This window comes from Pantherophis guttatus, chromosome 18, assembly GCF_059756535.1.
Source record: "Pantherophis guttatus breed Tessera chromosome 18, ASM5975653v1, whole genome shotgun sequence".
Classification (NCBI taxonomy): Eukaryota; Metazoa; Chordata; class Lepidosauria; order Squamata; family Colubridae; genus Pantherophis; species Pantherophis guttatus.
In genome coordinates, this window is record NC_142080.1 from 4078816 (window position 1) to 4103627 (window position 24812).

The 24812-nt window shown below is 44.1% G+C and overlaps 1 protein-coding gene across 3 annotated transcripts in view; it reads left to right on the forward strand.

The window, feature by feature from the left end:
* The window catches only part of CNIH2 (cornichon family AMPA receptor auxiliary protein 2), a 39179-nt gene that overhangs the window by 4776 nt on the left and 9591 nt on the right, over positions 1-24812 (forward strand). The window contains exons 1-3 of one of the 3 annotated variants that reach the window (XM_060685082.2): positions 10628-10755; positions 14459-14527; positions 21701-21748. In XM_060685082.2, the coding sequence (XP_060541065.1) occupies positions 10732-10755; positions 14459-14527; positions 21701-21748 (141 nt within the window). In that variant the 5' untranslated portion in view covers positions 10628-10731. Of the gene's footprint in view, positions 1-10627; positions 10756-14458; positions 14528-21700; positions 21749-24812 lie in introns of those variants that run through there. The other 2 variants (XM_034408061.3, XM_060685083.2) reach the window with 2 other exon arrangements.

Sequence of the window (24812 nt, forward strand, 5' to 3'; positions counted from 1 at the left end):
TCCCTTTATATTTTATGTGTGTGTGTGTGTGTGTGTGTGTGTCTTAAGTTTTCGCGGGTGTGTGTATGCAAAAAATTAAAATCTCAGGTGTTTTCCCACGTCATGTTAAACAAGTTAGTTAAAATGTTTAAAATTCTGGTTTTAAGATAGGATTTTAACCAGAATTTTAAACATTTTAACTAACTTATTTAACATGACGCGGGAAAACACCCGAGATTTTAATTTTTTGCATATATAGATATAGATATATAGATATAGATATAGATATAGATATAGATATAGATATATAGATATATAGATATAGATATAGATATAGATATAACAAACTATTCTAAAAATACGAGTTCCAGGTATATTTGTAAACAAAGAAAGCTTAGTAGAATAAAATTTTAATTATTTTAGTTCTGGAGCTCGCAGAATGTCTGCTTCTTTGTTTACACACACACGTATATATATATATATCAATCTCTCTCCTCTCTCTTTCAATCTCTCTCCTCTCTCTTTCAATCTCTCTCTCTCTCTCAATCCCTCCCTCCCTCCCTCTCCCTCTGTCAACCCAATCACTTCACAGGGTTGTTGTTGTGAAAATAGGCAGAGGTTGCGTTGGATATATTTGCCACCTTGAATTATTTGTATGTAGAATCCTCAGGCCGGAAGGGACCTCGGAGGTCTTCTAGGCTGACCCCCCTGTTTATCAAACAGCCTGTTTATTTTATTTTTTTTCAAAGCTCAGGATACCAGTAAAGAAACATGACATAAAATATCAAAACGGATGCGATTCAGTATCGAACCCCCATTTGCAGAGAGTTTGGGGGTCGACGGAATGCAATTTGCTTTTGATCCGTGTCCTCGCCGGAAGACCTTCCTGATCTTAAACCCTTGGGCGGCTGGGAAATATAGTTTTCATTTCTGCAACCGAAAAAAAAAAACCCAGAATCCATGGTTTTCACTCTTGGCGAGAACTCAAACCCGACGGAAATACAATTTGCAAGAAAACCCAAGCCGGGTTTGAGGAGGAGGACGGCTGCCCCCTTCTTGCCTTTCTCGGGATCTGAGTTCGAGTGCTGCGCGAGCGTCACCCTCGAGGAAATCCTCGCCGTCGTGTGCGTGGGCACCTCCCAATCACGCACAGGTGGCAGTGTGCAGTTTTAGGCTTTTCTCCGTCTCCTTTGGGGTCCCCGCTAGAGTGCCTTGCCCCCCCTCCCCCCGCACACGGCACAAAGCAAGGCCCCGAGTTTCTAGTCCTCATGAAGAGAACGGAGGGGTTAGCACGTTGAGCTTGGCAGCCAGTCTTCTAGGTGTCACTGGGGATGGCAAGGCCTGCTAGACGTCGGAAACGGGCTCAATAATTAGAGACACCTATGTATATATATATATATATATTGATTTATTTCCATGGTTACCCTTTTGGGGAAATTGATTGTCCTTTTGGATTTATGAGGGGATTCTGAGGTACGAGGTCTCTCCCTTTTTCGACCGGTTTTCTCTCTCTGTGTTGGCACCACCGGAGGCGGCTATTCAAGAAATATTTCGCCATCCAAAATGAGCCTTTGCCAGGGCTGGCGAAGCGAAGTTATCAAGGAATCAATTATTTTTTATTTTTTTCCAGAGGAAAAGTACAGTATATCCTCCTTTTTTTTTTTTTTTTGAAAGGCGTCCCTGGCTGAGGAACGGAAAGAAAAGAGAAAATTGGATTCCTTCGGCCTAAGCAGAGACTGTAATCAGATTTGCAAACCCTACCTCACTCCACCCTGACGACGTTCCCTAGTTGGGTAACGAGACGTCTGCAAGCCAATCTGCCCCGCTCAATCAGCCCCGGAGTTAGCTTAATCTTAATTAAAGGATTAAACAAAGTTGGATTAAGCTTAATTCAACAACCATGGTATATAGGCTTTCCTGTCTGAGTTAGACTAGAAGACCTCCAAAGTCCCATCCAACTCTTGCTCGTCTTCGAATCAACTAGCTCGGGCTGACACCAGGGACTAGCCACTTGGCTTTCGTCAATTTGCTCCCTCCTTTAGAGGGGAGGATTTCACGCCCGTCCTTGCAGAGGTGAACAAGTTGCAGATCCCGCGGGGAAGAAAAGACTAGCTGGATGGGAAGGATGGGAGATGTAGTCTCTGGCTGCCAAGATACTGTTGGCTGAGGATACGGGGCCGAGCAGAGGATTCAACAGGATGAGGAATTCAGAATATAATTTGTGGATTATCTAGAGGGGGGGCAGTGACCCTCAATGGATTCCCAGCTCTCCCCCCACCCCTCTTTTTCTGCTGGTTAGCACACAAAACACCCCAAAATTGACAGCTCCGGTTGCCCTAGCAACCGACAGTACCTTCAAGGTTGAAAACAAGAATAAAAACAAGAGTTTTCCCCGTATATTATTTCCCTCTTCTCTTCCCCCGCGTTTCTGTCGGGCCGGGCTGTTCTCAAAAGACTCTCCTACACCCGTGAGCCGCCAGGATATTGGGGGGCTGGGGGGGGTGGGCTGGCATTAGCCCAGCTTCCAAATTTCCAAGCCTTTGGGCCTCCCTCACCCCGCAACCCGGATGGGAAGGAAGAAAAGGGGTGCGAGATAAAAGAAGCGAACGCCGCCCCCCTCTTCCTTGGCACGGCTGCCTTGCCGTGATTCAGCTTCAACCGCCAATCCAAGATCGAAGGTGTGTAGAAAAAAAAAAAAAATATCGAGCAATTTTGCAGAGAAAGGGATACAAAAGATTAGCCCCTGGCTAACTGGCAGCCGGAAGATTTAACAGGATGGGGATTAAAAGAAGAGCCGATCCATCAGAAGCCGAATAGAGCCGGAAGGGGTCTTGGGGGTCTTCTCAAACAGGAGACCCTATGCAACATGACACAAGGGGTTGTCCGGTCTTTTCTTAAAGGCTCCAGTGATGGAGCAGCCACAACTTCTGGTGGCAAGCTGTTCCACTGGTTAATTGTCCTAACTGTTAGGAAGTTTCTCCTTCATTCCAGGTTGCTTCTCTCTCTCTCCTTGATGAGTTTCCATCCGTTGCTTCTTGTCCTGCCTTCAGGGGCTTTGGAGAATAGGTTGACCCCCAAATCTTCTTCGGGGCAGCCCCTCAAATCTTGGAAGATGCTATCACGTCTCCCGCTACTCCTTCTTTTCTCTAGACTAGCCAAACCCAAATCCTGCCACTGTCAGGTTTCGATGTCATCTCAAATAAATTGCACTCCCAAACAATTAATATTCCATTTATTGAGTACGACAGATCTGGCCCCGACTTCGTCGTAGCGGTACTAACCCTCTGACCCCCCCCCAAACCCTTCCCTTTCCGTTCCCCAATTCTCATCTTCTCATTGGCCATCTTCCAAGTCAGTCTCCCCAGCTTCTGACCTCACCTCACAGGAATGTTCCCCCCTCCCATCCCATCTCCTAGGGGATATTATCTACAGAGAAAATAAGTAGGTGAAAAGTCAAGCCGCGTCTTTTTATGGCAGCATCAGGATGCTGACATCCACCTCATCAAAATTCAGATTTTTTTCCCCCCTATCCAATGCCCGTTCCAGACCACTGTTTTATTCGTTGCTACCCGCTGCCATAAACTCCTGGTTTTTGACAAAAGAGAGACTAAATCGCATTTCCTTTTACCGTTAACTCAAAAAAAAATATTTGAAGTTGGTTTTGCCTCGGTCCATCCCGTCGGGGATGCCCGGCTGAAATGTCTTATTTCTCTCTCGTTGCAATTTTTGCCATGGCCTTTGCGATTTTTTTTATTTTATTTTATTTAGCAAGCTGACCTGTCGGTCTTTGCTCCGGATAGAAAATGGGGTACTCGGAATTCTCTCCCCGATCAAGGATTTGGGTCAGTTCCAAAGCTGGTATATTTTGGATGCTTTAATAGATGAAGCCATTTAAAGAACGTTGATTTTTCTCTCTCCTGAACCAATGTTTAATTCATTTATTTTTTTACAGCCTCGGCCCGTGATGGCGAACCTATGGAACAGGCGTAGCCGTATCAGTGGGCATGCAAGCTCAGCTCCGGTGTCAGCTGATTTTCGGGCCTTCTGGGCCCACCGGAAGTTGGCAAACAGGCTGTTTCCGGCCTCCGGAGGGTTTCGGGGGTAGGGGTGGAGAAGGCCCGTTTTTCTCCCTCCCAGCCTCCAGAGCCTTTCTAGGAGCCTGGGGAGGGCGAAAACAGCCTTCCCCACCCCACAGAGGCCCTCCGGTGGCCGAAAACAGCCCATTTGCCAACTTCAGGTGGGACCGGAAGGCCCGTTTTTTGCTCTCCCCAGCCTCCAGAACGATGGGACCGGAAGTCGGCAAACGAGCCGTTTCTGGCCTCCGGAGGGCGTCCTGGGGGTGGGGAAGGCCATTTTCGCCCTCCCCAGGCTCCAAGGAAGCTTCCGGAGCCTGGGGAGAGCGAAAAACAGGCCTACTGAGCCCACCGTGCCATCACGTGCCAGGAGTGAGGGGGGGTTCATGCGCGGGGATGGAGCGCATAGAATTATGGGTGTGGGCATGCGTGCGCACGACCCCCTCCTCCTCCCCCCCTCCCCCGCTCCTGGCACAAGGTTAGCCATCACTGGCCTAGGCTGAAACTTCAAGAAACTTAAAGCCTAGGTTTAAATCTTCAAGGAACAGGATAATTAATACAGGCAGTCCTTGACCTACGACCACAATAATTCGTTTTATTAGCTCAGGGAACCGGTTACGGCTGGAAGCCGCGAGGGTCTTAAAAGCTTAAAAATAGCTTTTTAAAAAATAATAATAATAGTAATAATAAGCTCAAGCCACTTGGCCGGATCTTGGTTTCACGGCTATCAGCGCCGACAATGGCAGCTGCCATTCCGAAGGCTGAGCAGAAACAATTGTTCTGAATTGTGGCTTTTGATGCCGGATGGATCCCAGAAAGACGGGATCTCTGCAAACGCCTGCGTGATTTCCACGGTTCCTTAACATGTGAGCCATATGAAGGGTGGGGGGCTGGGAGGGGAAGAGGTGTTTTTACAAGCTGCTCACGGGATACAGCTAGTCCTCAAATTACAACAATTTGTTTAGTGACGATTCAAAGTTACAACGGGACTGAAAAAAAAAAAAAGCATTTAGGACTGTTTTTCACACCGACATCCCTTATGGTCATGGGATTAAAATTCAAATGCTCGTATTTATGACGGTCAGCATCATCCCGGGGGGGGGGGGTGTCACACAATCCCCCTTTTGCGACCATCTGAACAGCCACAGGGAAGCCGGATTAACGACCGGGTGTGACTAACTTAACAACAGCAGGGATTCGTTCCCCTGACAACTGTGGCAAGGAAGGTTGTACCATCAGGCCGAGCTCGCTTAGCGACATAAGTGCCAGGCTCAGTTGTGGTCGTAAGTCGAGGACTGGATTTGCAGAATCTGGCTCCCGTTTTCCGTCCACAAGTCCGAGAAAGTTTTAATGCGAGGTGCAATCTTTGCCCTAAGAAATTCTCCTAAAGGTTTTCCCATTTGGCTGTAGTCCTAATTCAACCTTGGCTGAGTAATAGTCCATCTGGAAAAATATATGATTTTATATACATATAGTAGTGGGCAAAATTGTGGAAACTTTTTGGGAAAAGTGTATTTGTGAGGTTTGATGGCTAATAACACCACTTTTTTTCTGGAGTTTCAAGATAATCCTATTCCACTGCTGGAATGGCCTAGGAATAGCCCAGACCTTCACCCAATGGAAAATCTATGGAGCCGACTCAAGAAACTTTGTTAATTAGAAGTGACCCAGCAATAAAACCCAGTTAATAGAAGCCATCATTCAATCTTGGTTTCACATTAGAACTAAAAGACTTGGTTCCCTCCATGGGAAGACGTCGTAAGGCCGTCATTCATGCTAAAAGGTTACCCAGCGAAGTATTAACTGACATGGGGATCATTTTTGCATATCTCCTTTTTTCCTATGGTGATCATTTTTGTATATCTCATTTTTTTCTACCTGTTTCGCTTTTCTTCTTTATGCTGTAACTGCTATTCTAATAGCAAATCCTTCCTAAAAGTTATTGCATTACATTCTTGATTAAATTATCTTTCCATGGATATATCATTTTATGGTACTACTCCAAAAAAAAAAAAAAAAAAGTGGTGTTATTAGCTAGTTTTTAGAAAGGTTCCCAAAAGGTTTCCACAATTTTGGCCACTACTGTATACATATATATATATATATATTAGAAATAGCAACAGGAATGTCTTATGCTGGTAGGAAAAATCTGTTTGCTCCAGGCTTAGGAATAAACAAACACTGTGAATCTTGGTTTCTGGCCTGGAAAACATTTCTAGAAAAGTGTATTTTGTGAGGATCCAATTTTGCATTTCTCCACGATTTGCTTTAGGCATCAGAGATGGCAAGATGGGGTTAATTTCCCCCGTTTTGTCATCTTTCCGATTGTGAATTTTCTGCACTTCTCTTTAACGGAGCTGTCCATAGTCTTGACTCTCCTTCTGAAGCCCCAAGATTAGACTGGATCACCCAAAGCCCTGGTTCCTTTGATCTGTAATTGGAAAGAAGAGATCTCCCATCAGAGGATCCCTGGTTGAGAATCAATCCTGGGGAAGGGAAGGGAAAGGAAGTTGTGTGAGGAAAAAAAGGGAGGGAGGGAAGAGGAAGGGAGGAAGGAAGGAAGGAAGGAAGGAAGGAAGGAAGGAAGGAAGGAAGGAAGGAAGGAAAATTAGAAGAAAGTTCAAGGAAGGAAGGAAATTTCTAAGAAATATGAACATTGCAAGAAAGTTCAGGAGGGAAGGAAATTTCTAAGAATATGTAAATTATAAGAAGGAAGGAAGGAAATTTCTAAGAAGTATGCAAACTATAAGAAAAAGGAAGGAAGGAAGAAAGGAAATTTCTAAGAAGTATGTAAATTATAAGGAAGGAAATTTCTAAAGTATGCAAACTATAAAAAGGAAGGAAATTTCTAAGAATATGTAAATTATAAGAAAAAGGAAGGAAGGAAGGAAGGAAATTTCTAAGAAGTATGTAAACTATAAGAAAAAGGAAGGAAGGAAGAAAGGAAATTTCTAAGAAGTATGTAAATTATAAGGAAGGAAGGAAGGAAATTTCTAAGAAGTATGTAAATTACGAGAAACAGGAAGGAAGGAAGGAAGGAAGGAAAGGAAGGAAGGAAGGAAGGAAATTTCTAAGAAGTATGTAAATTTTAAGAAAGGAAGGAAGGAAATTTCTAAGAAGTATGTAAATTATAAGCAACAGGAAAGAAGGAAGAAAGGTGATTTTGTAAGAAGTATGTAAATTGCAAGAAAGTTCAAGGAAGGAAGGAAGATGGGAATGAGAAAAGTGGGAAGGAAGGGAAAAGGAAAAAAAATCAGGTTCATGAGGACTAGACCCTTGTCCTTTAAAAAAAAAAATAAGGTGTCACCCGAGGACAGAATATGTTTCCTTGGGGCAAGCAGGTTGAAGTGAATGCGCAATGCCGGCCTCTCCTTAAACCAGGTTTAAGCACTACTCATCGACGGCGTGCACCAAGCCTCTCATAAATCTTTCCTTCGTCGATAAGCCGAAACGTGCAAATCCGAGAAGGTGGATTTTTTTCCCCCTTCTTTTTGCCACCTACACGTTCTTTTTTCATTGCAACTCTCCTTCAGGAAGCTTCCTGGAGAAATAGTTAAAATTGTTTTCTCTCTCTTTTTTTTTTTTTTTTGACCAAAATTAAAAAAAAAAATATCTGGCGCTCGGTAGACAGGGAAGGGAGGGAAGAGAGAGAGAGAAAAAAGAAATAGAAGTGAAGGCGGATTCAGGAAGGAGAGAGAGAGAGAGAGAGACACCCGTGGTGTGAAAATCGCTCCGGCTGGGCACACGGAAGTGAGCGTGTCAGCGTTGCTAGGCATTTTTTCCCGGGCTTCAGCGGGACTCAGCGTGATTTTGACAGGTGATGGATGCAATTTGTGCTTTGACTGTCACTGGAGCAAAAGAGGGGAGGGGGGCAGGAGAAGATAAAACGAAGGATGAATTTCCAAAGAAGCGGAGGGGTGGGTGGGTTTGAAACCCCCGACCCGAAATAGGCGAAGACGCGGCGGCTGTTGAAATTATACAAAGAAACTCATCCGATGTGGGTTGAATGGCAAGCAGTCGCTGGACTTAAAACGATCACAATCGAGCCTAGGTCGTTAAGTGAGACATTTGTTCAGTATGATTTGCCCCGTTTTGCAACTTTTTTTTTTGGCCTTATTTATTTATTTACTCATCCATCCATCCATTCGTTTGTTTCTTTATTTATTTATTCATTCATTCCTTTCTTCATTCATTCTTTCTTTTCTTTCTTTCTTCATTCCTTTCTTCATTCCTTTCTTTATTCATTCATTCCTTTATTCATTCATTTGTTTATTTATTCATTCCTTTATTCATTCCTTTATTCATTCCTTCCTTTCTTTCTTCATTCATTCATTTCTTTATTCATTCATTCATTCATTCCTCTTTCTTCATTCATTCATTCATTCATTCCTTTCTTTATTCATTCATTCTTTTCTTTCTTTATTCATTCCTTTCTTCATTCATTCCTTTCTTTCTTCATTCATTCCTTTCTTTATTCATTCATTCATTCATTCCTCTTTCTTCATTCATTCATTCATTCCTTTCTTTATTCATTCATTCTTTTCTTCCTTTATTCATTCCTTTCTTTCTTCATTCATTCCTTTCTTTCTTCATTCATTCATTTCTTTATTCATTCATTCATTCCTCTTTCTTCATTCATTCATTCCTCTTTCTTCATTCATTCATTCATTCCTTTCTTCATTCATTCATTCCTTTATTCATTCATTCTTTTCTTTCTTTATTCATTCCTTTCTTCATTCATTCATTCCTTTCTTCATTCCTTCCTTTCTTTCTTCATTCCTTCCTTCCTTTCTTTATTCATTCATTCCTTCCTTCCTTCCTTCCTTTCTTTATTCATTCATTCATTCATTCCTTTCTTTCTTTCTTCATTCATTCATTCTAGATAATTTATAATTATGTTCAATGAATCACTGCAGTTGTTAAATCGGTCACATGGTTCTTAAATGAATCTGACTTCCTTCCACCCCCTGGACTTTTGCTCATCGCAGGAGGGGATCGCGTGACCCCAGGACTCTGCGACCATCATAAATGTGAGTCGGGGATCAAACCGCCGAATGTTTAAATCACATGGGGTGGGGGTGGAGTTTGCCGCAACGACCCCCAAAAGTAAAAAAACGATCACATAAGTCACTTTTTTCCAGTGAATCGTAACTTATAATGGTCGCTAAACGAATTCTTGTAAGTGGAGGACTACGTATATTCAAAGAGAATTTTTAAAAAAAGAAAAAAAAACCCAAAAGATCAGGTTCGTGAGGACTAGAAGCTTGTCCTTTTTAAAAATCCGGGTTCTCCCAAAGTTGCCAAATTGGTGAAAAATGTAAGAAGAATTTAATGTCATGAGAAGGAAGCTAATTTAGTCCAGAATTTTGGATAAGGAATGGGGTTTTGGGACTCAAGAAAGGGCCAAGCCATCACAATCCAGATCTTAGCAGAATATCAGAGTTAGAAGGGACCTTAGAGGTCTTCTAGTCCAACCCCCTGCTCAGGCAGAAGGCCCTACACCATTTCAGACAAATATTTATCCAATTCTCTTCTTAAAAACCTCCAGTGTTGAAGCACCCACAATTTCTGGAGGCAAGTCGTTCCACTGGTTAATTATTCTGTCTAATATTGTCTGGATTTTCTATACATTTGCCCTATTCGGATCTTTTCAAAATCCGGCCCAAACACCCCTCCATCTAGTGGCAGGGAGTTCTGTAGTCTCACTCTCCCCCATTCTGCACAGTTCTTCCTTTAAGCAGCCCCGGATTTCCCCCACCCACCCCTTAACCTGAGAAAAAAAGAGAATTCCATCTTTGATTTCTCACAGCAGGTGGTTTTACACCCATCCTCCTCCTCCTCCCTTTTCTGCCAACTCTGACCCCACGGAATTTACGGCCCTAATCATGACCCTGTTTCCCCCTCCCACACAGGGTGTGTCATCAATCACATTCGCCAACGGAGCAATTTCGCGGGTTGTAGAGATCACTCCCCTTCAGGCCGCTGTGGGTCACCCTGGGAGACAGCCTTGGGAAAGATATGTCTGGAATGCGCTCCTGTCTTTGGCTGCCATATTGCTTCATCGGTTTCCCACCCCCCCTTGCCTATGGCAACTCGAGAGCAGGCCAGAGATTCTTTGCGAGTTGACATGTCTCCCCACATGGAAAGATCCCCCAGTGGTGCCCTTTCCTCCCAGAAGACCTGCTCGCCCTCGTGAGCCGACTCCGCTGTCCTTTTCTCGCCCCTGGCAAGTCAGTCTCTCTCTTTCTTTCTCTCTTGTCATTTAACAGCAGCAGGCAAACGCTGCGTGGGCAGGGAAGCGCCTATTATGGGCTGGAGTAGAAAGATCCCTTCCAACGAAAGAATTTTTTTTTTAAAAAAAATTATTATTATTTTGTCGTGCTGGGAGGCAGCGAAAGTTCAGCTTCTCCGCCGGCAGAGGACAAGGGACCTGGGGAGAGACGTGGGTGGTTCTGGAAAGGTTGTCAGCCGCGCTGGGCTCCCATAGACTTCAGGGAAAGAAAAAAAGAAAATATGAAGTGGAAAAGAAAAAGAAAGAAAGAAAATTAAAATGTCTTTTTTTTTTCCCTCCGGAGTGACGGCACCGGGAAAACGATCGTGTTTGACTCACCCAGCTTGGCAGGATTTTGCAAGCTGTTTTGTTCCCGAAAGAAGAAGATGCCACAATGGAGAACGGCAGATGGGCCTGTGCATTTGTGCCTCTGTATGTGTGTGTTAAGGATATTCTGGGCTCATAACCGATGTTATGAGTTATTGAGCAGAGTATCCCTTGAGTATGCACATGAAAGCGGCTGAATAACCACAGTTAATATACTGACACACAGTTGTGGTAGTTTTTTACTTTTAGAAAAAAGTAAAGCAAAGTCCGATAACAATCCAAGTCATACACGGATAAGGCGATAGTTAAAATATCAATTCAGGGATATTCCAAGTACAAAGTCTTCTTACCAGTTGTTGTCATTACACAAGAAAACAGTTCTTCGTGCGTTTCAAACGAACAAGTTCAGTATTAAAACATTCAATAAATAGTAGAAAGCTACAAGTAGCAATGATCAAACAGTGATCATGCAGAGAGAACAGGTAGAGAGTAACAGCAAATAAGCAGATAAAATGGTGTAGTGTAATGGGGGGGTTGTATACACGTGGGCTCCTGTAGGAGAGTGAGAGCAAAGGCGAGAAAATGCCCAAGTTACAAAATTTGGCGGCCTTCCTTCTCACGGTAGAATCCGGGAAGAAAACTGTCCCCCCCCCCAAATTTCTCCCTTTTCCCGTGGAAAATCCCCGAGGGTTCGTTTAGTGACCAAAGTTACAACGGCACTGAAAAAAAGGACCGTTTTTCACACTTAAAGACCGTTGCGGCAATCCCCTAATCGAAAATTTAGACGCTTGGCACCCGGTTCTCGTATTTATGACAGTGGTGTGGCGTTCCGGGATCGATGGATCCTCCTTTTCCCGACAAGCCAAGTCAATGGGGAAGCCGGATTCATTTAACGGCCGTAACACTAAGTTAACAACGGGAGTGATTCGCTTAACAGCGGTGGCCGGGAAGGTCGTCAGATGAGTCGAAACTCACTTAACAACTGTCTTGCTTAGCAACGGGGCTAAGTTGCGGTCGTACATGGAGGAATGCCTAATATCTAGAAAGCTCTTTTCTAGAGCCTGGTTATTTGAAGGACAACTATATCTCCAATTTAGCCCTTATTAAGGTTTCTGTTTTTCCAGAAGCTGGTTTAGAAACGGTACGCTATTCCTGAGCATGGAGGTTCTATTCAATTGTCACGACCCCCTAGCTTTTTAAGCAGGTTCTGTTGCCTTTTGCATTCATTTATGTCTTTTAGGGTGTGTTTATTCTTTCTTTCTTTATTTTTGAAACTCCAGAGGAAATCCGGAGGCGATCAGTTCCTTAAAACGCAGATTTATTCAACGCAGGAATTTTCCTCTCTGCTTTTTAAAATTTATTTAATTTTGACTTTGGTACCTGGCAACATGAAAAGTTTAGCCTTGAGATAAAAGTGATGGTTGGAAATACCGTATTTTTCGGAGTATAAGACGCACCTTTTTCTCCCCTAAAAGGGGGTGAAAATTTAGGTGCGTCTTATACACCGAATGTAGCCCCGCCCACCCACTGGCCCCCACCCTTTGGCCTCTGCCTCCCAGCAGTTACCTCCTTGCAAGCAAACAGCAAGAAAAAACAGCTCTTTTCAGCTTCAGCACAGCCTAATTAACAAGTTGATTGGATCGCCTCCCGACTCTCAGCTGATTTACTCTCAGCTCAGGCCTCTGCTGCTTGCTGCAAAGAGGTAAATTGCTGGAGCAGATTTTTGTTTTTTCCTTGTGCTAATCAAGCTATGCTGAAAACGAAACTGAAAGTAAAGCAGTCTGTTTGCTGTTTGCTGCAAGAAGGCAAAACTGGGCAGTGGCAGAGGGAGATTTCTTTTTCTTCTTTTCCTCACCAAAAAAGATAGGTGCGTTTTATACTCCGGTACAGTTTATACTCCAAAAAATACGGTACTTTGACTGGGAGCAGCCAGAAGATAAAAAGAATAAGCCCCCTTTAAAAAAAAAAAAAAAGATCGTTTTAATGAATAATAAACCCTTTTTTTTAAAGATAATTTTTTTCCTTTTGTGAGAAGTGCTTCGATCCATCCGAGAGCCGCAGATCGAGCCCGGAAGCTGATTTATTCCACGGATAAAAAACCCGAATTAGCTTCTCTTCAACATTTCTTTCTTTATTGAACTTTTCGAATCCTTCTCGCTGTTTTGTGGGTTTTTTTTCCCTCCCTCTTTCGACGGTGAATAAGCAAAGGGGGAGAATAAATGAGAACGGCGCTAATCTTTCTAAATAGAAAGCTTATCGTGGTTTTGTTAAAAATAAAATAATCGTGTAAGCTAATGCTTTCTCCCAGCATCCAAAAAAAAAATCCCACGAGAATTGGGAGAGTATTAGAATTATAGCAATGTTTGATATCGGGCAGTCCTGGGCTTAACAATTGTTCAGAGTTGCAACGGCATTGCAAAAACGGGAGTTACGTCCGGTCCTCGGGTTTATGACCGTCACAGCATTCTCACCATCATGTGATCCAAATTTATGGTGCTTGGGAACGGATAACGTATTTACGGGGTGTCACATGATCACAGAATTCCCAGCCAGCTTCCGACAGGCCAAATCAACGGGGGCGCGGGGAGGAGGAGCCAGATTTGCTTAACGACGGTGTGATGTGGTTAACGGCTGCAGTGATTTGCTGGCTTAACAACCGAGGCAAAAAAAAAAAAAAAGGAAAGGTTGTAACATTGGATGTGACTCATTTAACAACTGCCTTACTTAGCAACAGGAATTCTGGTCTCGGCTGTAGTTGTACTTTGAGGATTACCTGTGCATGATTAATGGGTAGATTGATAGATAGATAGATAGATAGATAGATAGATAGATAGATAGATAGATGATAGATAGATAATAGACAGAAAGAGTTATAGAAATCGATATAGAAAGATAGAGACATAGTGACATAGATGATAGAGAGATGATAGAGATAAATTATAGGTAGATTAGATAGAGATAGAAAGAGAGATAGATGATAGATGCAAGTGAGGGAGGAAGAGAAGAGGGAAGGAAGGAGGAAGGAAGGAAGGAAATAGATAGATAGATAGATAGATAGATAGATAGATAGATAGATAGATAGATAGATAGATAATAGACATAGACATAGAGAGAAAGGTAGAGATATAGAAAGATAGAGACAAAGACATAAAGACATAGATGATAGAAAGATGATAGAAATGATAGATAGGTAGTTTAGATAGAGATAAGAGGATAGAGAGATAGATGATAGAAAGAGAGAGAGAGAGAGAGAGAGAGAGAGAGAGACATGTATTCTCATGTATTCATTGTTTTATTTGTACATGAGATTATATCAGTCTAGGAATCTGCAAATTTCCAGTTGTCGCCGGAAACCTCAAAACCCATCCTCCTTACCGGCAGGGACTGATGGAAATTGGGGTTCCACTCCAGGGCTAACTTCTGAACTCCAAAACATCTCAAAAGCAGATGCTCAGACCCATCTTGTCTGCGGTGTAAACCCCGCGGATTTCAGATCCGGGTGCCAATTCTGCACCCTGATCTCTCTCTCTCTCTCTCTCTCTCTCTCTCTCTCTATATATATATATATATATTAACCCTGTTTTTCTTTCCTTATGGAGCATCCGTGCAAGTCCTGGACTTACATAATTATATTTATTTATATTCTGTATAATTATAATTGGTGATTATAATGGCTCGACCTGCCTGTGTGCTTTTTTTTCTCCTGGAGCAAGAACATTTTCTGAATTTGTTTCTCTCTCTCTCTCTCTCTCTCTCTCTTTTTCTTTCTTTCTTTCTCTGTCTCTCTCGTTCTTTCTTTTTTATTTAGATAATCGCCTTTGACGAATTGCACATAGATTTTAAGAATCCCATCGATCAGGGCAATCCAGCCAGGGCAGTAAGTCTAAACATATCGTGTCTGAGGTTTGTGTGTCTCCATTTGTCTGTCTTCTCCCTCTCCTTCCCCGCTAGTCAAAAATCTCCTGCTTGGGGGGCGGGGTTGGACTAGATGACCTAAAGGGGTCCCTTCGAACTCTGTTAATCTGCTTTAAACAGGCCAAAAAAGTTCATTTATTTCCTCTCTTCAGTATACGCTTAACGGCGCAAAACCATTCTTCCCCCCCCCCTTTTTTTTTTGCGTCACGGGCCTGCTGTATTTCTGTGGAGATTTACAGATAATCCTCGACTTACGACAGTTCATTTAGCGACCGTTTGAAGTCCCAGCGGCACCAAAAAAAAAAAGGGACTTGGGACCGTTTTGCACACTTACGACCGTCACAGCTTCCCGGCTGTCAGAAACTCGAGACGCTTGGCAACAGACTTATGACAGTCACTTAGGGGCGGTTGCATGAAACTGGATTCACTTAGCAGCCGTCTTACTAATTTAGTGATTTGCTTAACAGGCGTGGCCAGAAAATGGGGGCAAAACTCACTTGAGAACTGTCCCATTTAGCAACAGGTATGTCGGGCTCAATTGAGGTCGTAAGGCGAGGACTATACGTATACACCGTTGGCAATGTCATTCTTTTTTTTTTTCCCCTTTTATATCAACCCAAATGCATTCAAGAGGATTTGCATCCTTATTTTGCTGTATTTCCGTGGAGGTGTAAATTATTTCTTTATAGACATTGCAATCACCTCCTTCTTTTGCAAGTCGTCCTCGATTTAACGGATTGATTGATTAATTGAGACCAGAATTTATGTTGCTAAGTGGAGAAATTTGTTACATGAGTTTGCTCCGTTTTACGCCTTTTCTCACCACGTTTGTTAAGTGAATCGCTGCCCTTCTTAAATCGGGGTCAACTCGTAAAGCATTCCTGGCCTGCTCTCGAGTTGCGGGAAAACCGACGGAGCTACACCAGCAACGAGAAGCACATTCCATGCATATCTTTCTCACAGCTGCATCCTAGGTTACCAGAGCCAGCCGGAGAGGCGTGTTTTCTACAGCCCGCGAAAGTGCTCCGTTGGAGAATGTGATTGATGACACACCCTGGGAAGAGGGGAAACAGGGTCATAGTTGGGACGTAAATTACGTGGGGCCAGAGCTGACTCCACTTGGGTATGTGCCGACATGTTGCTCCTAATAAATAACTGGATTTCTTTTGAATCTTGGCTCGAGGCTCATGAATTAATTAGGGCATCTGTCAGAACCCTGACAATCGGTAACACAGTTGTTAAGTGAATCCGGCTCCCCACCCCCCCCCATCCCGTTGACCTGGCTTGTCAGAAGGTCGCAAAAGGGGATCACGTGACCCTGGGACACTGCCACCGTCGTAAATACGAGTCAGTTCCCAAGCGTCTGAATTTTGATCCGGTGACCACGGGGATACTGCAACGGTCGTAAGTGTGAAAAACAGTCCTAAGTCACTTTTTTTTCAGTGCTGTCGTAACTTTGGACGGTCACTAAACAAACTGTTGTAAGTCCAGGACTGCCTTAGTATTGTGTCTGCTTCTTTTAAACAATTTAAATCCGAGTTAAATGTGGCAACGACCCAAAAGTTTATGAGAAGGAATTGGCAGTACATACGGCGTCAGACGCCGAAGAAAATTTTCTCGCGTTCCTTTTGCAAGCTACGTTGCGACACGGAAGTTGCAAAACGAAACCCCCTAAAAATACATATTTTTAAAAAGTTTTTATTTAATATTTAAAAAATCCCATTTTTACATAAACTGTGTTATTGTCCAAGTACAATTAATTTTGAGAAATCGTCATCATAACAATATTCATAACCTTAATATTGATCACATAACAGTAATAATATTTGCTTGCCCACTTTAATAAACCTTCCTTATAAAATTAATCCTTCTCTTATATTTCCACATTTCCGTTTTTATTGGCTAGCCATTGATAAAAATGAGTCCACAGGTTAAAAAGTATTCAAAAGTTTCTTCCTTTTCCTTGACTTTAAGCGTTAATCTATCCATTTCTGCACCTTCTAATATCTTTGGGATTACGTTTTCCTCTGTAGAGATCTCTTCACTTTTCTGTTGTTTATTTTATTTTATTTATTTTATTTTTATTTTATTTTTGATTTATATGCCACCCTTCTCCGGAGACTCAGGGCAGTTTACAATGCGCTAAACAAGTTGTTGCGCAAATAGAATTTTAGCTGCCGTTAGCACGTGTAAAATTAAGCATGTATTCCCTTTTCTTTTTGTGTGTGTGTGTTTTTCTACTTAATTCCTACTTAAATTTGCACCCTCACCTTCTTCATTACGAGAAAATATATCCAGTTGGTTCGGAGAAAAAGCACCCTTAAATAACTGGAGTGGTTTTCCACGCAATTTAATTGAATTTAATATCGTCTCCATGAAAATTAACATCAGCTCCGACTGCTTTACAAGCTGGTTTTCTCATTTTTTCTGCCCCATCGGTTGGACGGAAATTTGCAAATTGGAGGGGCTTGTCAAAGACGCTGCCCCTGCTGTTTAGGCTGTTTGCGTGTTTGCGTGTGTTTGTTGGTGCGTGTGTGTGTGAGAGAGAGGGGGGGAGAGAGAGAGAGAGAGAGACGGGGCAAGCTTTGAACTGGAGGTAACAATTTTGTGGTTAATTAAACCGATTTAATTGCAGCTGCCCATCTTGTAAAACGGCGAATTCCGGGCAGTGTAGAACCGAGATTTTAAAAAAACGGTTCATAATGAAAAAAATAAATAAAAAAATCAAGATTTCCTTGTAAAATTGAAGATGGAAAAAGTATAAAAGCCAGACTAACAGTAATGGACGAAAGAGGTGTTAAAAATGGCAGAGATTTTACTATTTTTAAAGGTTTTTAAGAAGAGATTGGACAGCCATGTGTCTGGAACGGTAGAGGGTCTCCTACTTGGAGGAACGAAGGAAGGAAGGAAGGAAGGAAGGAAGGAAGGAAGGAAGGAAGGAAGGAAGGAAGGAAGGAAGGAAGGAAGGAAGGATTATTATTATTATTATTATTATTATTATTATTATTATTATTATTATTATCATTATTATTTATTGAATTTATATACCGCCCTTCTCCCCGAAGGGACTCAAGGCGGTGAACAGCCGAAAATTAAAATAACATACAATACAAAAGTTAAGATAACTAAAAAATAAATTAAATTAATCGCCCTCCCAATTTAAAACCCCAGGCTATACAATTAAAAACTAACCCATAAAACCTAATAAACCGGATGAAGGGACCTTTGAGGTCATCTAGTCCAACCCCCCTTCTCAAGCAGGAGATCCTACACCATTTGAGAAAAGCGATTGTCTAGTCTCTCCTTAAAAAAAAACCTCCAGCGTTGGAGCACCCAACGCTTCTGGTGGCAAGTCGTTCCCCTGATTTAATTGTCCTGTTAGCTGTTAGCCAAATTCCTCCTTTCATTTCCAGCTTGCTTCTCTCTCTCTCTCTCCTTGACGAGTTTCCACTCCGTCGCTTCTCGTCCTGCCTTTCAGGTGCTTTGGAGAATAGCTTGACTCCCTCTTCTTTGGGGCAGCCCCCCCCCCGAGGTATTGTTTTTTTTTCACGAGCTTTTCCATAGGCTCCGAAGCGTTTGAGAAATGCCCTTTTTTAAACAAAAAACAAAATAAAAATTCAGAATTCAGCTCCGTCTCCGAGGCGTAAACGGTTTTCCTGCAGGCGAGGAAGCCCCCTTTGAGATCAAAACTAGAACATGTGAATCTCAAGATCAGCAAAGGACACGATGAAGAGTCCCAGATTTTTTTTTTTGCAATTTGCCTTCTTAAATTGTGGCTGGCACTTCACCAAGAGTGTGTGATGTCTCTCAGCTGGCCCATCTCATCCTTAAGGTATAAATAGTACCGTCTGACCTCAATTTATTTTATTTTTTTCCACACTCCCTTCCTACGATCCCGCCGGGCCGCAGAAACGAGGTGGATGCCCTGGATCAGGGCACATTTGCAAGCAGGTGGAAAATGAAAAGCTCTCGTCTTCCATCGCATGGAATCTCCAAGCAAAAATCCGCAAAAGAGCCCTGCGAGGTTTTGCATGCAAAGGCCCAAAACGAGGCCGAGTTTCGAACTAGAAATAAAGAGAGGGGTTCTCCTGAAGTCCTGGGCTTGCATTAATAGGTCACGTGAAGTGTCGGTAAAGGTAAAGGTTCCCCTCGCGCATACGTGCTAGTCGTTCCCGACTCTAGGGGGCGCTGCTCCTCTCCGTTTCAAAGCCGAAGAGCCAGCGCTGTCCGAAGACGTCTCCGTGGTCACGTGGCCGGCATGACTCAACGCCAAAGGCGCACAGAACGCTGTTCCCTTCCCACCAAAGGTGGTGCCTATTTTTTTACTTGCATTTTTTTACCTGCTTTCGAACTGCTAGGTTGGCAGAAGCTGGGACAAGTAACGGGAGCTCACCCCGTTCCGCGGTGCTGAGATTCGAACCGCTGAACTGTCAACACTTTCGATCGACAAGCTGAGCGTCTTAGCTGCGGAGCCACTGTGTTACGAAGTCTTAATACCACTTTATAAAACTTTATAAGACACCCCTCCCCTTGGAATATTGGTAGTCCTCGACGTACGACCGTGGTCGAGCCCAAAATTTATGTCGCTGAAGGGAAACATTCGTTCAATAAATTCCGCCCCTTTTTTACAACTTTTCTTGCCATCGTTGTTAAGCGAATCACTGCCGTTGTTAAGTCAGTCGCACGGTCGTTAAGCCGATCTGGCCTCTTCCCCACCCCCCTCCCCTTGACTTTCCGCGCCAGGGGGTCGCAAAACGGGAGCACGTGACCCCAGGACGGTCATAAATAGGAGCCCGCTGGCAAGCGTCTTGACTTTTGATCACGTGACTGCGGAGAACGCTGCAACGGTCGTTAAGTGTGAGAAACGGTTACAAGTCACTTTTTTTTTTTCAGTGCCGTTGTAACGGTCACTAAATGAAGTGTTGTAAGTTGAGGACTTTTTGGACTGTATCCAATTTTGGTCAGTCCGATATTTAAAAAAAACGATGAGACTCTGGAAAGAGTGCAGAGAAGAGCAGCGAAGAGGATTAGAGGCTAAAACATATGAAGAACGACTGCTGGAATTGGGGGTGTCTAGTTTATTTATTTTATTTATTTATTTAAATTTCTATCCCGCCCTACTCCCGAAGGACTCAGGGCGGTGAACAGCCACAGGATAAAACGCATAAATACAAAAATTTAAAATAGAATAAAAACGAATTAAATAATTTGGCTGAACAAATTTAAAATGCCCCATAATTTAAAAACAAATTAAAATTTACATTTAAAAAGGGGAGAAGATTTAGGTGTTTAGTTTGATGAAAAGAAGGACCAGGGGAGACATGATAGCAGCCTTCCAATATTTGAGGGGCTGCCCCCAAAGAAGAGGGGGTCCACCTGTTCTCCAAAGCACCTGAAGGCAGGACAAGAAGCGATTACCCAACTAGGTAACGTCATCGGCGCTACGGAGGGTGGAGTTTGCTCCCTGCAAATAAGCCCCTTGTATTATAAACAGAGAGCAAAGCCATTCCGTTTCAGCACTGATAACGTTGCCTAGTTGGGTCCTGAAACGTCGGCAAAAAAACTCCCCAGCTCAGAGAGCACCAAGGACACCCAGTCCTCCTCCTCCTCCTCCTCTTTCTCCTTTTCTCTTTCTTTCTTCTCCTCCTTCTCCTCCTCCTTTTCTCTGTCTTTTGTCTTCTTCTCCTCCTCCTTTTTCTTCTCCTTCTCTTTTTTTCTCCTTTCTCCTCCTCCTTTTCTTTCTCCTCCTCCTCTTCTTTCTCTTACTTCTCCTCCTTTTCTTTCTCCTCTTTCTCCTCCTCCTCCTTTTCTTTCTCCTCCTCCTTTTCTTTCTCTTTCTCCTCCTTTTCTTTTTCTTCTCCTTCTCCTCCTCTTCCTCCTCCTCCTCTCCTCCTCCTCCTCTTCTTTCTTTCTCCTCCTTTCTTTCTTCTCCTTCTCCTCTTCTTTCTCCTCCTCCTTTTCTTTCTTTCTCCTCCTTTTCTTTCTTTCTTCTCCTTCTCCTCCTTTCTCCTCTTCTTCCTCCTCCTCCTCTTCCTCCTTTCTCCTCCTCCCCCTCCTCCTTTTCTTTTTCTCCTTTCTTTCTTCTCCTTCTCCTCTTCTTCTCCTCCTCCTCCTTTCTCCTCCGCCTCCTCTTCCTTTTCTTTCTTCCCCTCCTCCTCCTCCTTTCTCTTTCTTCTTCTCCTCTTCTTTCTCCTTTCTCCTCCTGCTCCTTCTTTCTTTCTCCTCCTTCTCCTCCTCCTTTTCTTTCTCCTCTTTCTCCTCCTTTTCTTTCTTTCTTCTTCTCCTCTTCTTTCTTCTCCTCCTTTTTGCTTCTCCTCCTCCTCTTTTTCTTTCTTTCTCCTCCTCCTCCTCCTAGTACTGATAATGTTACCTAGTTGGCTCATGAAACATGAAACCACCAAGCTCCTCAGAGAGCGCCCAGGAACCCACAATCCTTTTTCTCCTCTCCATTAACCGCACTCCCTTCTAGCACTGATGACGTTACCTAACCAGCTTACGAAATGTCTTGCAAGATAACCACCCGAGCTCCAGAGAGACCCCCCCCTCTCCATTCAACCCTGAGCCATAAATAGTCTCTTCTATTGATAGCATCCAAGGCTCTTTATGACTTTCTGTTCCTGAACAGTTAAAATTTGGACCTGCCAAATGTTTTTTGCAAGGCGCCCACTTCACAGCTCCCCGTCCTTGGCTGCGTTACGAAGATCTGGGAACTTCAGTTCTCGGCTCCCATCTGGAAGCCGTCATCTCCCTGTTCCGGGATTCTCCGCTAAAAAGAAACTTTGCCCATCCTTCACTCGGTCTTCCCCATCTGTAAAATGGGCTTCGGAGGCGGGATTAGTTTTTTTCTTGGATTTCCCAGCAATTGTACCGCAGAGCAGGCCCGTTTCTGGGGACGCAGAGTCCCCCCCTCCCAACTTTTCTCCACCCTCAAATGTGTGAAGAATAATAATAAAAAAAAATCTTGGGGGCCCATAGGACGAATACGAGGGTCTTTTTCGGTGGTTTTTTGCAAAAACCGGCGCAAACTTTTCGCAGCCCCGATTTGAGTCACCCCCCCAACCCCTCTCTTCCCTCCATTGTATCCGTCTGTGACGTAAGCGACGGTTTTCAACATCCATTTTATATTTCCCCGCAGAGAGAAAGGTTGAAAAATGTCGAACGCATCTGTTGCCTTTTGCGAAAGGTGAGTATGGTGTGCCTTTTGTTAAGTGGGTTTTTTTTGTCCCCCTCCTCCGTGTTTAACCTTCTTTTTCTCCTAAGGTCGTGATGGGGAACCTATGGCACGCGGAGCCATATTGGTGGGCACGCGACGGTTGCCCTAGCTCAGCTCCAGCGCCGACCAACTGATTTTTAGGCCTTCCGGTCCCACCGGAAGTCGGGAAACTGACTGTTTCCGGCCTCCAGAAGGCCTCTGTCCGGGGGGGATGAGGAAGACTGTTTTTGCCCTCCCCAGGCTCCTAGGAAGCCTCTGGAGCCTGAGGAGGGGGAAAAAACGGGCCTATCGCGTGCCAAAAGCAGGGGGAAGTGTGGGGGAGTCACGTGCGCATGTGCGGGAGGGCGGGGCGCATTGAATTATGGACGTGGGCCCAGGCACCCGTGACCCCCCATGCCCCCCCTCCCACTTTTGGCACGCGACGGCAAAAAGGTTAGCCATCGCTGTCCTGAGGCAACGTTAAAACACTCAAAAGAGCCATTTGGACCCGTTTCCCACAGAAAAGAAAACACCGGGAGCCTCAAAACCTGGGTGGGTGTGGCCAACTCGACGTCAATCACTCCAACCTAGTCACATGACACACACACACCCAGCCACGCCTACTCAGGTTTTGTGGCTCCCAGTGTTTTCTGTGGGAAACAGGCATCTCTCTCTCTCTCATCTCTCTCAGGCCAGGTGAGGAGTGACTGGAAGGGGAGGGCGAGGGGCGGGGCCAGCCAGTGGTAGATTCAGCCAATAAAGAGAGCCACAGCAGGGGGACAAAAGAGCCACATGCGGCTCCAGAGCCGCGGGTTGCCGACATGCGCCCTAAGGAAATGCTTGCCTCCGGAAGTTGTGGGTGCTCCCATCACTGGAGGTCTTTAAGAAGAGATTGGACAGCCCGAAAGGATCATGCCTGAACACGGGGTTAGACTAGAGGACCTCCAAGATTGCCACGATATAAAAATATATTGCGACTCTAGAAAGAGTGCAGAGAAGAGCCACAGAGATGATGAGGGGCCTGGATGGAGGCTAAAACCTAGGAAGAAGGAACTGGGTATGTCTAGATATCTTATCATCTTTCTTATATTTTCTCTCTAGCCATCATCCATCCATCTTTTACCTTCTACGTTTCCTCCCTCCCTCCCCGGCTTTCCTTCCTTCCTTCCTTCCTTCCTTCCTTCCTTCCTTCCTTCCTTCCTTCCTTCCTTCCTTCCTTCCTTCCTTCCTTCCTTCCTCCCTTTCTTCCTCCTGCCCTCCTCTTTCTCTATTATTATTATTATTTATTAAACTTCTATACCGCCCTTCTCCCGAAGGACTCTCCCTTCCTTCCTGTTTTCTCTCTCCCCTTCCTTCCTTCTTTCCTCTCACCTCCCTTTCCTCCTCCCTCCCTCCCTTCCTTCCTTCCTTCTTCTCTTCCTCCCTCCCTCCCTTTCTTCCTCCTGGCCTCCTCTTTCTCTCTCCCTTCCTTCCTGTTTTCTCTCTCCTTCCTTCCTTCTTTCCTCTCGCCTCCCTTTCCTCCTCCCTCCCTTCATTCCTTCCTTCCTTCCTCCCTCCCTCCCTTTCTTCCTCCTGGCCTCCTCTTTCTCTCTCCCTCCCTTCCTGTTTTCTCTCTCCCCTTCCTTCCTTCTTTCCTCTCACCTCCCTTTCCTCCTCCCTCCCTCCCCTCCCTCCCTTCCTGTTCCCTTCCTTCCTCCTGCCCTCCTCTTTCTCTCTCCTCCCTCCCTCCTTCCTTCCTTCCTGTTCTCTCTCCTTCTTTCCTTCTTCCTCCTGCCCTCCTCTTTCTCTCTCCCTTCCTGTTTTCTCTCTCCTTCCTTCCTTCTTTCCTCTCACCTCCCTTTCCTCCTCCCTCCCTCCCTCCATTCCTTCCTCTTCTCTTCCTCCCCCCTCCCTTTCTTCCTCCTGCCCTCCTCTTTCTCTCTCCCTCCCTCCCTTCCTGTTTTCTCTCCTTCCTTCCTTCTTTCCTCTCACCTCCCTTTCCTCCTCTCTCCCTCCCTCCCTTCCTGTTCTCTTCCTCTTGTCCTCCTTTCTCTCTCCTCCCTCCCTCCCTCCTTCCTTCCTGTTCTCTCTCCTTTCCTTCTTTCCTCCTGCCCTCCTCCTTTCTCTCCTTCCTCCCTCCCTCTCTCCCTCCCTTCCGTCTTTTCTGTCCATCTGTTCTAGCCATTTATCCATCCATCCATCCATCCATCTATCTTTATCACTCTGTTTCTCTTTTTCTCTCTCTCTCCAACCATCTATCCATCCATCTTGTACCTTCTCCCTCCCTCCCTCCTGCTCATGCTGTACAATATCCATCAGATCCAGCCTCACTCTCTTGTTCTTGACAAAGCTCTGATTTGCTAAAAAAAAAAAAAAACCCCGAGCTCTAAGCCATCAGGGTTTTGGGGGGCGCCCACCCCCAAGGGTTATTCTTGTCTGAAAAGTGTGGCTTTGTGCAAAGGCACGCACAGTACAAAGTGATGTCTGTTCCTCTCAAATCTGTTGCAGCTTGTTGCTGTCAGTCTAAATTAAACTGAAACGAAGGAAGGAAGCGGTTCTTCGCGCATTGGGGGGGGTTATACAGATGGGAGAGATTCTCAGCTCTGCGCAATGGCCCCAAAGAGATTAGTTTTCTCAGGGGTAACGAAAGCCAAATGTTACCCCTTAATTTGACCTTCCTTCCTATCTTGAAATGGCTGCCCCAGTCATCACCATCATTGCATTCTTATGTTATTGTATTACTTTGCCATCTTATATTGTATTATGTTGCATTATTATACATTATTCGAATTGTGCATTCTTCTATTGCATTCTTCTATTGTATTACGTTGCAATATTATGCTGCATTATTATACATTATTTGAATTATGCATTCTTCTATTGTATTACGTTGCAATATTATGTTGCATTATTATACATTATTTGAATTATGCATTCTTATATTGCACTGTATTGCATTCTTATATTGTATTACGTTGCAATATTATATTGCATTATTATACATTATTCAAATTATGCATTCTTATATTGTATTACATTGCAATATTATGTTGCATTATTATACATTATTTGAATT